The 15521-nt window shown below is 28.6% G+C and overlaps 3 protein-coding genes across 3 annotated transcripts in view; all 3 read left to right on the top strand.

Annotated features, from left to right (window-relative positions):
• The window catches only part of LOAG_07227 (kunitz/Bovine pancreatic trypsin inhibitor domain-containing protein), a gene marked incomplete at both ends in the record, with an annotated part of 1893 nt that extends 1092 nt beyond the window's left edge, over positions 1–801 (top strand). Inside the window, 2 exons of the mRNA XM_020447375.1 lie at positions 169–413; positions 620–801. Of these exons, the coding sequence (XP_020302388.1) occupies positions 169–413; positions 620–801 (427 nt within the window). The remainder of the gene's footprint in view (positions 1–168; positions 414–619) is intronic.
• A 3568-nt stretch (positions 802–4369) lies between these two features.
• Positions 4370–9049, top strand: LOAG_07226 (AT hook domain-containing protein family protein). The gene is made up of 8 exons (XM_020447374.1): positions 4370–4734; positions 5003–5104; positions 5487–5605; positions 6008–6125; positions 6233–6307; positions 6501–6617; positions 7201–7325; positions 8105–9049. Exons 1-8 carry the CDS (start codon positions 4543–4545, stop codon positions 8211–8213), a joined length of 957 nt encoding a protein of 318 aa, XP_020302387.1. The 5' UTR covers positions 4370–4542; the 3' UTR covers positions 8214–9049.
• Positions 9050–10833: 1784 nt separating this feature from the next.
• On the top strand, positions 10834–14572 carry LOAG_07225 (TK/FER protein kinase; the record flags this gene model as incomplete). Its single annotated transcript, XM_003142759.1, has 7 exons — positions 10834–10869; positions 11311–11518; positions 12037–12160; positions 12385–12493; positions 12984–13067; positions 13837–13953; positions 14420–14572. 7 exons carry the CDS (start codon positions 10834–10836, stop codon positions 14570–14572), a joined length of 831 nt encoding a protein of 276 aa, XP_003142807.1.
• Positions 14573–15521: the final 949 nt, after the last annotated feature.

The raw sequence follows: 15521 nt of genomic DNA, 5'->3' as shown, positions 1-15521 counted from the left end.
CCGTTTTAACGTTGAGATATGAGAATAGCAAAACCGTTTTACGTTGAGATATGAGAACAGACAAAACCGTTTTACGTTGAGATATGAGAATAGACAAAACGTTGAAATATAAGGACTGATAAAGATTCGAAAAATACATTAAAGAAACAATTAGATACAGCAATGCAGAAGAAAAAGTGATTCCAATGGTTGGATATGTTTATCGCTGATAGATGCTAGTACCGGCATGCTTGGACCACCGTTTACATGTCCATTACCGGATGGTGCCGGATATCGATCGATCTTGGTCCGTAACAATGCACCGGTATTTTGTCATACACTGGAAGAGGATAATTGTCCGAAAGGATATGAATGCATACAATCAATTGGACTTAGCACTGCAACAGGAAACGGTGTTTGTTGTCCAAGAAAAGGTAATTTAAAATTAAAAGGTTTTTATTTTCCCTTTAATTTTAAAACTTTTATTAGGATTTATCTAACTTAGAAATATCGTTTTGATAGTTATTTTTAAAAGAAAAATAAAATGGAAAAGTTAATATTTTTTCTCAAATTTGCCAGAAAAAAAACTTTTTTTTTCTTAAAGCATTTTAAAATATAATCCAATGAGAGAATTTTGCAGAGACAGCTTGTCTTCAGCCAGTTTGTCAATCACAAGATGGATGGCTTGTTCGTTGGTATTTTAACGGTGAAACATGTGAATCATTCCGATGGAATCCGGAAGTTGAAACAAGCGCCAATAATTTTGCCACTAAACAACATTGCCTATCATATTGCGCATTGATAAATAATCAATCAATCTGATAAATCATTGTTTCAAAAAAAAACATACATATAAATTATTTAAAATAATTTCTAATTAATCTTTTCTAATGGTAGCTTATAAATATAGTATAAGTAAAAATAAATAAATCGCAAAGAAATCATTTTAGTTAGTAAATGAAGCGACATCAATTCAATAATTCAATTGGAAATTTATATCTTTACTGTAATATTTAAATGCTGAAATTCTAGAAGAATATAAGTATGGTTTATTTACGATTGATTTACTTGTTTTATTTTGTTTATGCTGTATTTACGTTTGTACATTTAAAAAAGAAGTTTGTTAAAAATTTCTTCAAAAAATTGTAAATATTTTTTTTTGAAATATGAGAAATTCAAATATGATAATGTTGCGCTTTTTCTTCTTTATGTTCATCCTTCTTTATTTTTTCAAAACTTCATTTTTTCTGGCAAAATTTTCATGCTTAAATATTCTTTAAAATATTTCTTTTGATGTGAAAAGATGAAGAAAAATGGAAACAACAATGAGGAAATGTTATAAACATAATGAAGAAACATTTTGAAATGGCGAAATAAATTCAATTCAAAAATATTCCAGTATGAGGAATATTTGAATAAGGACTTCGGAAACGTTCCGATATTGGCAATCGTTTTCATGGTGTCAAAGTTCAAAATATTTCAATATTAGATGAAGACTTCCAAAACCTTTCGATATTGGTAATTGTCTTCATGATGTTAAATGTTATCAGATATGTGTTATCAAATAAATATTTTATAGTTTTCTTTTTTTACTTACTACGTACCATATAATTTTTTGAATTTACTTTTTGAGATGTGCTTGGGCGTTGTAAGCGGTAGAAAATTGAAATAATAATGGAATAGAAGTATTATTAATCAAATCTTCTCAAATTTTTCATTTATTATTATCATCAGCATTTAATTTATATGTGATAATAAGCTATTAATCTATTGCTATTATTATTATTATGATTACTACTATTATTACTATCAATCCCTGTCATACGTACTAATTTCTGATAACATAATACAATGGCATAACAAGCAACGTGTTGTTGCCAGGTTGCATTTTCAAAGGAGCTTTAGAATTTGGTAAAGATTGAATGAGACATAATAATTTATTGTTATCGGGAGATGTATATTTTAGAAAAACTTGCGGTCAAATTTATAATTTAATTTATAAATTATATCATATTTTAGGAGACAATTAACATATCCTATAAAAATATGTAAATTTTATGAAAAAGAAATTTATTTTATGTTTGAGAGAGAAGACGACTGAAAAGCTGTTTTGTATTATCAAATAATTGTTATTCGCTTATAATATCCAAATCAGTATATAAATTGTGAGACTTCCCTTGGTTTCTTCATCAATTAGCTTTATTAATCGGCATCACTCAATTGAAATTTGACCGTGCTGTGATATAATTTGTTCAAGATTATCAATTTGGATGATAGAAATAAAAGAATAAAAGATTTTTAATGCACATATTTCGTTTAAAGTAACTTCTAGTTATTTCAAATAAATTTATTTAAAAGTATGATTTCAAAATTAGGTGTTGACATTTTTTTTAAATTAAATTAAATTGGTTGTTACATCATTTCATTATTTAGTTAATTACCGAACAGATAAATTATCAGTTGTCAGTTGACATTTTTGCTATAATTTAGAAAATTATTTGCGGAAGGCTGTTTGAAGTATACCTTTATGAGACTAAATTTTAAATGGTGAACAGTCGAAATATCGCCTTTCGTGCTAGTTCATGTTAACAAGTAAAACTTTTGTTAGAGAATGACTGACTGTCAGAAGATAATCGTACTGATTAGCCGTAATCTTCTTGATTGATTATCAGAAGATAATCCTACTGATTGATCATAATCTCTTGACTGATTATCGGAAGATAATCTTACTGATTAATCATAATTTTTCTGTCTGATTTTTCAAAAAATAATCCCATCGACTTGTTATCAGCATGTTACCATCACATATGCATATATCTTTAAAATGAACAAATAATAATACGGTACATGGTTACTAAAATTTGCCCCAGTTTATAAATCATTCCAATTAATGAACTGAAGTTAAACGGCGCAAGATGATAGTATTATGCCGAAAATGTGAAACGTAAGCAGTTTTCGGAGTGACTTACGGATAATATATCAATATCAAGTGTTAAACTATTATTTTGCTTAGTCTACGCATAGCTTGATCAGAAATCCATAAATATAATTTGATCCGTTCGTAACTTTCGGCACCTGTTAGAGGTCATGACTTCCGCAAAAAACTTCCTAGTACATCTGGAAACGTCTCATTGATTTATTTGAATAATTCTTATGCTCAGTTTATCATAAGCTATACATATCATAAGCTTATCATAAACTTGTCATAAGTTTATCGTAGGCTAACATCAAATTAATAATAATTCACTCCAACAGCGTAAAGGATGTTATGAACTGGAAATGGGAAAACAGAAAGACAGCTCAGAAAAGAAAAAATCAAAAATTCAATCTGAAAAATAAAAATAAATAATCAGAAACTATTTTATGGGGAGATTAAAGATCGTCCCGAAACTCCTAATAACATTAAAACAATAGAGAAATAGTCGGGAAAAAGAGTGTGACATACAAGGAAGTACCACAAAATGCGAATATTAATGAAATAGTATAGCATAAATGAGGTTATCAGAGATTGAGAAGTTTGAAATAGTCGTAAGTCGAAATGGCACTAGAGATTGAGAGTAAAATGTTATATTATAATTTAAGATATGAAAATAGTCCATAAGACAAATAGTTATAACAGTGAGTAACTTCTACCAATGGAAAGCCATAACAACCGCTTGTTTCAATTTCAAGAATGATTTTAAAAGGTTTATGCTTGAATTGCTATTCTCTGTCTTCTCCTGTTCACCTTACCTTTCTCACGTTTTCATGTGTCCCCGCGTCCCCTCATCGGTTTATTGATGACTTTTGCAGCATACAGCGCTGAAAATATGACAAAGATGTGACAGGACAAGTTGTTCTAGCAATGCTCATTTTCTGTTTTTAATTTTTAAAATTTTGAAAGTAAATGTCAGATATTACTGTTGCCGTATTTGCCTGATTCGAATGCATTTATATTTCCCGAAATTGTTAAACGGAAAGTAGTTATGCACTTTTTTGCATGAAAATTATAAAACTGAAATGATTATGCTAGGAGAATCAATAAGAAGTAATGTGCTATAAGGGACTATTGTTCTATATTGTATCTTTCGATGAATGTATTTCTAACGTTTCCCTCATTTATTCTATTTAACTTATTGATTTTTTCTACTAGTTGCTATTGCTATTATGTGTGATACCTAAGCATAAGTAAAGCTAATATATAATTGATTTATTATGGTGTCTAAGCACATTTATTGTGTGAATTGCCAATTATTTTTAACCATATGTGTATGCATCTCATATGTTTACACGTTAATTTCCAATGTCTTCTTTTTTCTTTTATTGTCCGTGTTTGCAAAATGTTTCAATATTAAATGCCAATTTCAAATAGTGAATTATATATTAAAATTCATAATTAACAAAGAAAAGTGTTTCAGGTGTTCCAGGTTATACGTTATTAAGCATTTGTTGAATTCAGGTTTTTCTCTTACATCATTGGTTCTAAATTATTTTCGTACAATTTTAAATGCAAAAAGAATTTCAATTCAGATTAAACAGTTAGTCTCAAAGTCTCTCTTTCTTTTCGTATTTGTACTTATCGAAATGTTCGGAAGTTACGGTACTGGAAATGGCAATGGCAATAAACTGAATTTACGGACTGAAATCCTGGAAGGACTATTAGCATCGATGGGTGAAGGGAAAAATGCAAAAGTGAATTTACTTAAACAAACGATTATGCGGAATAAAACGGATATGGCAGGTGATGCTTTCCGTTCGCTCGATTTAATGCGACAGGTATGTTTCTTCATGGATAGAGGATTAAAGTGCAATATTTAGGTTTAATTTGTTTTAATTATTCATGTGATTTCGAGGTGCTAACTCAAGGTTATTGCTTCTGAATTAGAAATCTGGGAAGAAAAAAAGGGATGGTATGATTTATTGGATTGGAAATTTAGTGCTTACTTTTCAATATTCACACTTTTCAAGTAGGAATCATAGATGAAATATTTCATAAAATGTATTGCATGGTATGGCAGCAGAAAATTTTATTTGCATTCGGTAGGTTTTTCAATCCGAAATGACCGATGAATTTCGACAGATTATTGAACGACATTTAAGAACAACTTTTTCTCCAGCACTGGAAAATCTTCAAAGAAATGGATTGGTCTGTCTTAATTTTATTATTATGAATTTTATTATGAATTTTCCTCATTTGATCTAACAAATTATTACTTATGGTTAAAGGATTTGAAAAGCGCTACCATCAAATTTAAGAGATAAGCAGCAAGATATGACTGCATTTTTTGCTGTGCAATAGTTGCAGCAAAGATGCGTTAAGTAATCAGATGGTCCCGATGACACTGCTCTATTTTTCATGTTCTGTTATCTCTTAAATTTGATGACAACGTTTTTCAAAAAATGAAAAACAATTCTGATGCATGTATTTTTTACTTACATGTGTTCATTGTTGTAATTGGCAAAACAATATATTTCTATTTTGCACAAATATTCATTTGATCATCTATCTCTTTTCATTTTATATTCAGGAAGTAACAGAAGATGATATCAAATGCTTATGTTGTAGCATTCTTGAAGCAGCTAAAAAACCATTTCTTTGTGAGAAACAAGTGGAAGGTTTTTCAGAAAGGGGATTAGAATCTCCAAAGTAAGTTATTTCCCATTCACTGTCAATTAATTAAGAGATAAAGGTTTTAGCACATTATTCGAAACTTGAACTCAAAGAGAAATCGCATGCTACTACGTTTTATGTTCTTGTTATAGGTCATTCAGCATTATTTTTTCATTTTTTATCAAAGAGCTTTCCAAAAAGTAAAACATCAAGTTTTCTCAGGTATTCAAATCAATTATTAGGAAGAAAGTCGGACCATACGGATAAAGTTCTGTAAATATACATAGTATCGGATTAGTGCTGTATTGTTATGTCTTTAAAAAAAATCTTCTGTTAACACTTAATATATACGTGGAAGGAAACGTGGTCGTCCTCCTAAAGTTAAACTTTACTAGTTTTTACCAAATGTTTTTTTCTTGATCTTAATATTTGCTTTAGTTTTCCCGTTAGTACTGAATCAGACTTGGATAGCGAAACTAGTGTTGTCAATTTTGTCGTACATCAACGTCCGACAACAATTCCTCCACGTGGAAGGAAACGTGGTCGTCCTCCTAAAGTTAGACTTTGTTAATTTATATGAAATGTTTTTTCTTGATTGCTTCTTATTTTACAATGGGATTATGATATATATTTATATGCTTGGCATATATTTTAACTTTTCAGACAGATAATCGTGGTAGAAATACTCCGTCATATGTCCATATCAGTGAAATGGCTACTGAATTAGATTTGGTCAAGGTATTTCTTTTATTTTTATTGTTTCTTGTTGAACGAGTAATAATAGAATATATTGCTTTGTGCAATAAGGCTGTATTTATGGATGCAGAAGCTAATATTCCAAATACAGTCCCAGAATTTGCAACATAAAAATATGCATTGGCGTGATAATGTGTTTTGTGACAACCGAAATTTTCACATTTCATTTTTATAGTGGAATCCGGATCGTGTTTGTTCATCATCACAGTTTATTCTTATATCGAAAGTTTCTCGATTGCTGATGTTCCACAATTATCATGAATTACTCATGAGATATCCAACCATTTTCCGGGTAATTCGGATTTTGCTGAGTTAATTTTAGAAAAATGTAAAAATTTAAGAATTTGCCGAATTAATTTTAGAAATATTAATTTTAGAAATGCCCTCATAAAATCGGAAAAGTTAGGTTTGAAACTTTATAATGCAGTGCTACCCCTTATATTTTCCTCGTTTTAGCTGCTTCATTTCCTTTATCAGAAATAAGAGAATAAGGAAAATCGGTAAAATTGGAATAAAACAGACAGGTTACGTACAACAAATTTTTGTGATGTATCTAATTTCATCTATCATTTCATTTATTTCTTTATTCAAAAGAAAGAAGAATAATTTGATTTTCATGTTCTTCCATACTGATATATTTTTAACAGCTATTCTAAAAGTAAACAAGTAGTGACTTTACATGAATTGTATTATCCAGTAATGGCCATAAACAAAATAATCTATTCCCACACAGGTGGAAGATATATGGAAGATTATTGGATTAATTAAAAGTGCAATACTTTTTGTTCAAAATAAACCTCATTTGTGGATGAAATCCATCTCGTTTTACTTTATTTCATGTTATTCTCACATGATCAGCTTTACAAAAATTACAGTACAATAGTGATGAAATGGATCGGAAGTGGCTTATCAAAAATCGGCTCACAACTCGATCAACTGGGAAAATTCACTTGTTGTTGCTAAATGATGCTGCTGAAATTGTTAGCGCAGAAGGGCTTTCGTTAGTTTATGTTTTCTTCTATGTTTTCTTTTTTTTGCTTCGGGTTTCTTTCTTGATTTTGTTTATCCTTCTTAATTTTCTGAAAATTATTCATTCTAACCTACCTTAATAAGCATTTTATGGTTATAAGAAAAAGTAAAATATAATAGATAGAAATGACATTAACAGACACTACTCACATTTTTGGACAAAAAATGATTGCAATGCATTACCGTCTGAATTTCATGTGGGAAGAACTTTAGCTTCTTTCTTTCGAGTATTTTCGAAATATTTCCAAGTAATTTCACCAATTCATTCTCAAAAGAGAACCGAGAGAAACTTTTTAAAGGTCAAGCCAGCAACTTTGTGTGCATGCGTGCTATTGATAATAATGAAATTCAGTTTCGTTTTAATTTCGTTCAATTTGAATTCTTACAGTTTTTTTCAGCTTACTTCATTCTATTATTTTTGTTCATATAATGCCAGTTTACTTCCTAGGAAAGGGAATGTTATTAGAAGCACATTACTACATTTTTGGTTTCTTATCTCAGTAGTGGGACTGTTTTGCAATTCAAAAAAGGGGTATACGAGATCGATTTGATGCAAATAAATGTTGAACGCCACTTGAAGGATCTTTTTTAGCATCAAAATTTCATAGGGAAAATCAATTTTGAGATGATCGCATCTATCAGTCACTTCCATTTTCATATGATGCAGCAATGAGTGCAGGACTAAAATAAATTAGCCAAATAACTGAAAATTTTCAATAACATTTAATTTTTATCGATACTTTTTTTTAGATATGTAGTTGACGTTCTGAAATGCTTCGCATTTTGCGTACCACCATCAATGATTTTGAAAATGAAGCAGGAAATGCGAAAAGTTTTTGATACGTCAAGAAGCGGTTGAAATACATCTTGCTAAAAATGCAGGTTCATAAGAGTGCCTTGCGTTTATGGTGCCTTCATGCATCTTTGGATTACGCAATACAGGTTTTGTTTATAGTAGCATTTTATATTCTAAATAGGTTTTCCTTGTGATTCAATTTACTAATTTTAATTTCGATTTTGAAACATATGAACTTTTCTAGTCATTTCTTCAATTTTAAGATTCAATTTAATGTTTTATATGAAGATATATTTAGAAAATTATTTCGATTTTTCATATTTCACTTTTTCTTTGATTAGCTGGTGCGTTTTTTATTTCCTTTTGTCCTAGTAGTTGAGTAACACCACATCATATTTTGTCAAAATGATAAGAAGTGGAAGGAAAGTTTGAACTCGGGATTAGAAAAGTTTTTAATAGAGCATAAAGCTAGTGATAAGTTTTTGTAAGAACTAGTAGAACTAATAGTTCTTCACAGTCGAACTAATAGTTCTTAACATATTTCTTAACACTAATAGCTCTTAACAGTCTTAATTCATCGAAACAAACTTTTTTATTTCACTTCATTTACAATCAAGATTATATCATCTGCAACTATGTGATGATTGCTTAGCCATTTGCCATGTACCTACTCTTTCTGATAAGGTTGTTTTCCCTTTTATCATTCAACTGATACATTTTAATCTTTCAACTAATCAGACTTTTCCTATTATTATTTCCTTCAGCTTCGTGATTTTTTATTATTTTTCAGTGCGTTATTTTAAAAATGCGATACATTTTCTGATAAGGTTATTATTTTGTGGTCATTGTAATATACATTTATCCGGTAATATTTATAATTAATAAAAATACTATTTCAGTCATTATTATTTATCTTCATGTTCTAAATGGAAGGATGAAAAGTTATCGGAAATCATCCAAAAACAGAAATAAAATTTGGTATAGAAATTTGAATGAAAGCGGAAAATTTTTTTCCGTTTGTATATTTCAGATTCAAGTTTTCCTTTTCCTATATCATTTTAAAATGGTTATTCATGGCAAAAGTAAGTCAGGTGTTAAGTTGAGCGGTTTATTTGCTGTTATAAAAAGATAAGAATTGATCGGTTTTCTGTTTTTGTTACGTTAAATGCAAAGAAATTCTGTATTTGTTTCCCCACAAATTAATTGATGCCTCAGCTTAGTGCCTTTGGAAAAAAACAAAACTGATATCTCTGAAATATTGTTTCATATTCGTATTAAATAATCAGAACTGTTATAGAGTTCATTAAACAACAAGGCTTATTAAGCATTAGGAAATTTCAAGAATTTTAGGGTATATTTCATCGAAATCTGACTTCTAAAATTTGGAATTTCTGTTAAAACATTTACTAAACCGGTTTACTATTTTTTACACTTGAATGGGTCATATCCAGATCGATAAGTATTATCATGGTTTTTTGATGGTACAGGATATTCAACCACTACTAAAAAATGACGGTGATTTTCTGATACGGAAAACTGAATGGAAAGGTTCCACACTTGTTTGAATATCATTAAGGATGGCGAATTTATTCCATTCTTCTATATCCTTCTTCTCTGGAATTTAATTCTCATCATTTTCGTCCTTGACTTTGTTAATGTTACTGAGGTCTAATTGAAATAATATTTCAGAAGTTTAAATTTGACAAATTTCGAAATATTAATTCAACACTTTTAGATATTATAACTTTATCACTTGATGTATGTACGAATAAAAGAATAAAACATTTCATTATTAATCAAAATGCAAATGGTGAAATTTATATTGAACAGAATAAGGTTCGTACTTTTTGAAATATATTAAAACGATAGCTGAATGGATGGTTTTAATTATTCTGCTGAAATGCTGGTGTGCTGAGAATGTCACACTCAATTAATATTTACATTTCTGTGTTATACAAAATATGTTGAACAAATTTTTGGAATTAATATTTGAAACTAAACAATGAATTTTCAAGATCGCTTTTCAGAAACAGTGAATTTTCAAGATTTTCAAGAAACTAAATAGTGAATTTTCAAGATCGCTCAGAAAATATTCTTTCTTTCAAGAAGTTATCAAAATTATTTTAATATTTGAAACATTTTCCGATTGATTTTCTCCATAACTTTTCACCGATCAACTTTGATACCAAAATTATCTTGTGATTAGCGAAAATTTCCGGCAAATGTCTTTCTACTTAACAATTTTGATATATATGATTTCGATATATGTTGATATTGATGATGATGATCGTTTTCCGTCTCATCAAGCATATACCGGAATTTGGCGGAAATTTCCTCATTTCCTTTTGTTTCCCTATAAGGGAAAAAAAAATGTCACAAAAATTTATTTTATCAAAGCTTGCGCGTATTCTGAAAGGAGTGTTGTCAAAGAGCTGTTTTCCGGTCAAATAGATGGATTCAGAAAGATTCGGGATGGATGGATTTTGAGCAGAATATGGCTATGCAAATAATCAAAACTGATGAATTCTATTCATGGATTTGTATAAAATTTTTAGAAAAAATCAATTGCTGAATTGATCGGATGGCATTTGTTAACAAAAACACCGATAACAAGAAGTAGCCAAGCAGTTTTAAAAAAGGCATTGCAAGGCCTAATTGGCTTATAAAAAAGGGACAAGTGAAAATGGTCAAAAAACTTGGCGAAGGAGCATTTGGCGAGGTTATGAAATTATTAATTTATAAAAAACATTAATCATAACAACTAAATGTTTATAATCTATGTTAGGCTAATTAGTTATTAATGCAAAAGGTAGAGTTTTTAGTTGATTTTAGTGACATTAGCTTTTATGATTAAATCCTTTATTTCTACTTAATCTATAAAATACCATTCTTATTCAGTCTTTTTTTAAAGCAATGATTTGTTCAATAATATGCAGCAGTTTTTTTTTCCGCTATTAATTGTTCGATTAAAATATTTGTTAGAATTGCTTTATCGTTCCTGAATTATTTCTTGAAAAATAACTAACAATTCTTCCTAAATTATTTAAAAAAACAAAAACTTATTTCATAGAAATAATTCTTTTCAAAAAATTCCCGTCACACACGTAACTTTTGTATTTTCTATTTCGTTTTTTTCCTGCTAAAATTTAGTTCCTTTTAGGTTTATTTCGGTGAATACAAAGATTCAAATGACCACGTGCATTTAACGGCCATAAAAACAATGCATGATAAGGCTTCACGTACAGCACGTTTCAGCTTCCTTAGGGAAGCTCGGATTATGCGTAAATTTGATCATCCAAATATTGTGCGCATTTTTGGTGTTGTTGCTGATGAATTGCCGTTGCTTATATTAATGGAACTTTGTGAAGGTTTGTTGACTCAGCAATTAATCCACCCAATTATATTTAAAATAATTTAATTATGATGTGTGATGGGATCTGAAAGAAAAAACAAATTAAAATTGAGTGAGTTTAATAGTTTTTTAGTTTAATAGTTTTAAATTAAAATCACGAATTTAGTTTAATTTAAATTATTATGATTGACATGGAATGACTGTAAGCTGGTTGGTATAAAAATAAAAATAATAAAATAAAAATAAATAGTTTCATCATTTATTATTCATTTAAAATCAAATTGGTATATTGATTAATTGCTCATTAATTTGCAAATTAGAGGCGTTGTCATATTATTAGTATGTCAATTAGGAATGTAAAACTGTTACAAGCCTATTAGTAACTATAGTATCATGTTATGTTTTTTGAAGGAACAATTCCCGGTATTTCTTCATGCAGAGGATACTGCAAAATTCCTTTTTATTTAATATGGATCAATATTTTGTATTATTAATAACAACAACAAAAATGATGAAATGAATTGGGTAATTCAGGTGGATCAACATTATCATTTCTACGAAAGAATCGTGGAATGATCGTACCAGGATTAAAATTACGATTTATAACAGAAAGTGCTTCAGGGTTAAAATATCTTGAGCAAAACAACTGTATTCACAGGTTTTTTCTTTTTCTTTTCTTTTTTTTTTGCAAATAAAAATACAAATACTTTATTGTCTTAATTAATTCCTCCAATGTTATTAATAATGAAGGAACTTAATAAAAGGGGACTTAATGAAGGGGAAAAGTGCTCAGTTTATTCTTAAGTTAGATAATTAATTCATATATTGCTATTAGCTAATTATATCTATCAAAATGAATTGAAGAGTTTTTTGTTTTTCCAGGGATATAGCAGCACGAAATTGTTTATTAACACGAGATTTTCATATTAAATTGAGTGATTTTGGTATGTCTGATGAAAAAACGCTAATTCAAGATAAAAGCCTTGACAAAGTGCGACAAATTTTCTTTTTTCCGTTCCTCAAAAATTTTTTTGATACTATTATTAATTTCAAATATTACCCATTTTGTTTGTTATTAAAGGAAAAAAAATTTTGAAAATTTTTTTCTAACTTTTAAAAAACGTTTGAAAAACTTTTGTATTACAAAATTAATCATATGAACTTCACTAATTAGTGATCTTACTTAGACATCGTGACTAATTGCGAAAATTTTATAAGTTTAATTGGGATTTAATAATTAAATGGTAGTGATAAAATTGATTACGATAGCAATTATATCTTGCAGTGATTGTTTGAATGTTTGTGGCATAGTATTAAAAGAATGGATTTAATGAAAAAATATGTTTTAAATTATTTTTGAAGTTGTTCGAAAGTTTAAAATTGATGAGAACACATAAATGTATCCATAAACTTTTGCAATAAGTTTATGCTTTTGTCAAATTTTTCGGAAAACTTTCACTGATTCGCCTAAATGATTACAGGTACCAATCAAATGGCTTGCACCGGAAACAATGCAAAATCGAATTTATTCAACCAAAACCGATGTGTGGTCTTATGGTATAATGGTAGGTATTGTTGATACGATTGCTTTCACCTATCAATTAATTCTTTCTAGTAGTAAATCAGTAATTAATTAGTAATTTAATAATGATCAGTATTCTTAACGAACAATAGCATATAAATATAATGAAGCGTGTTTCAATGCTTTTAAAATACTTCACTGAGCAAATGGAATGACTGATGATTCTTTTAAAATGAAATTTTTTGAAATCCCAATTAACAGGGTGAAATTAGAGTTAAAGTCAAACTGTAACTACTATTGTTTAATACTTGTAGGTTTGTTTAATTTGCATAACTTTGCAGTAGATCTGCAAGAAGTTTCGAAGTTGAAAACCCCAAAGTATTGAGTTATAGTCGAATTTCATTTCCTTTGAGACAGAAATAAAAAGAAGTGAAGGTGGAGGTAGTGAAATAATGGAAAAAATTTTGTTAGCACAAATTTAAATTCGAGGTAAATAATTGTGAAACAGAAAAGAATCCAGATAATAAAAATAATTTGGTGGCAAAAAAAATGTAAGTAGTAAAAGGTACTGAAATGAATCTAGGTAATAAAAGGAATTTAGGTAGTAAAAGAATCTAGGTAGCAAAAAAAATCTAATTGGTAAAAGGAATAAAAAGAATCTGGATAGTAAAAAGAATCTAGGTAGTGAAAAGAATCTAGGTGGTAAAAAGAATCTAGGAGTAGAACAAGTAAAAAGAATCTAAGTAGTGAAAAAATGAAACTTCAATTTCGATGGATTTTGCAAGCTATAAATTCACTTTCGCCTAAATAAGTTCAATTTACATGTTTGGGAAGTGTATTCGGAAGGTTACGAACCATATCCATCGTTATCAAATATACAAACTAGAGCTAAAATTATCGTTCAAAATTATCGTATGGATATGCCTAAGGTATCTTACCATTCGCAGATTTCAAACTTTTAATTTATTCAGTAATCAACTGAGCTTGTTAATTGCGCAATAATTGAGTGTAATACCTTGATGTAATCTAATATTGAATTAAACTGTTGAATTTTGCATTAAGTACTTCACTTGATTTCATCTTTAACTTCTTCGATTTTGATTCTTTTTTTTATTCAGGAAAAATAAATTACAAAAATCGAAATATCACTTATTGTAATTTAATTGTTTATCCATTGTTTTGATTTCTTTACTAAAATTCGAAAATTTGGCAATTTTGTTTAGAATAATATGATATAGTAACACTTTTGAAAATTGTTAATGCAAATATGGAAATTTTACTTTATTAACTAACCAAATAAGACTTTACCTACCAAATAAACAAATAAAATTTCACTTACCGATTATCCAAACGATATTTTATTCCTTGAGTTTTGTTTTACTCTGAGATTTCCAGGGTACACCACCAGAAATTGCATCGCTTGTTAGCAAATGTTGGGCTAAAAATCCTGAAAATCGGCCATCGTTTGCAAAAATTCATGATGAATTGAAAGGATTATCAATTGATATCACTGAAGCTACCGTATCACAAAGTGGTGAAGGAGATTGAAAATATGCAAATATCTTTTGCAAAAGTTAACCAAACAAACAAATTCCTATTGCTATTGCTATCATTTGCATTTGAAAAAGGCAAAAAACGGAAAAAAAAATCTTGCTATACTGTTGTTACTATGTAAATATCGATTAACAACTTAAAATAAACTTGAATTCTAGAAAGGAAAAGAAAAAAATCTTCGTATTGTTAATAAAATATTTATCAAACAAACAATTGTCCAAAGAAAGGTTTTGTTATCGTTAGCAAATCTGAATAATTTTGTAATTTTTTCCTTTGGTATTGTTAGAAATTAATATTTAAGACTGAATTAATTGAATATTCTGGTTCGTTAATATGCATTTTTCTAAGTTCGATCCAAATTCTTTGAACTTAAAGCAACAATTTACAATACATATGCCTGCCTTATTCATAATTCAAATATTATTTACGGAGTCATACAATTTTGAAATTTAAACAAATTAGGAATTTCATTCAGTACGATATTACTCCATACTTAATAAAATTTTATTTGAAGCATTAATAGATTTTGTGCAAAAAGCAAAGCATCTAATTCAGTCGTTTAGGTATAACGAAGGAAGTAAACAAATAATGAATAGAGTTTAAATGAGTGAATATTTAAGTAAACATAGATATGACATGACAATAAAGGGATAAAGAAATAAACGATTAAGTAAATACATAAATACTTTTATACATCCATACTGAAAAATTTCTTCTTTATTTCACAATTACAATGATTTTACCATTTTAGATGTATTATTTTAATTACTTATATGCAAAAAATATATTGGATTGATGGAAAAGTAATTGCCATTTTTCGATTATTAAAATTTGATTTTTCATAGATTAAACATATCATTTTAGTGCCTATTTCTTAACTAGTTTTTTAATTTATTGCTTTTTGTATATTTTGAACTTATTTGGGACTGGGAAAATGATGTCG

This window comes from Loa loa, assembly GCF_000183805.2.
Source record: "Loa loa unplaced genomic scaffold supercont3.96, whole genome shotgun sequence".
In the NCBI taxonomy this organism is placed as follows: domain Eukaryota; kingdom Metazoa; phylum Nematoda; class Chromadorea; order Rhabditida; family Onchocercidae; genus Loa; species Loa loa.
The sequence above is the reverse complement of the archived record's forward strand: the minus strand, read 5'-3'. Positions and strand labels throughout refer to the sequence as shown.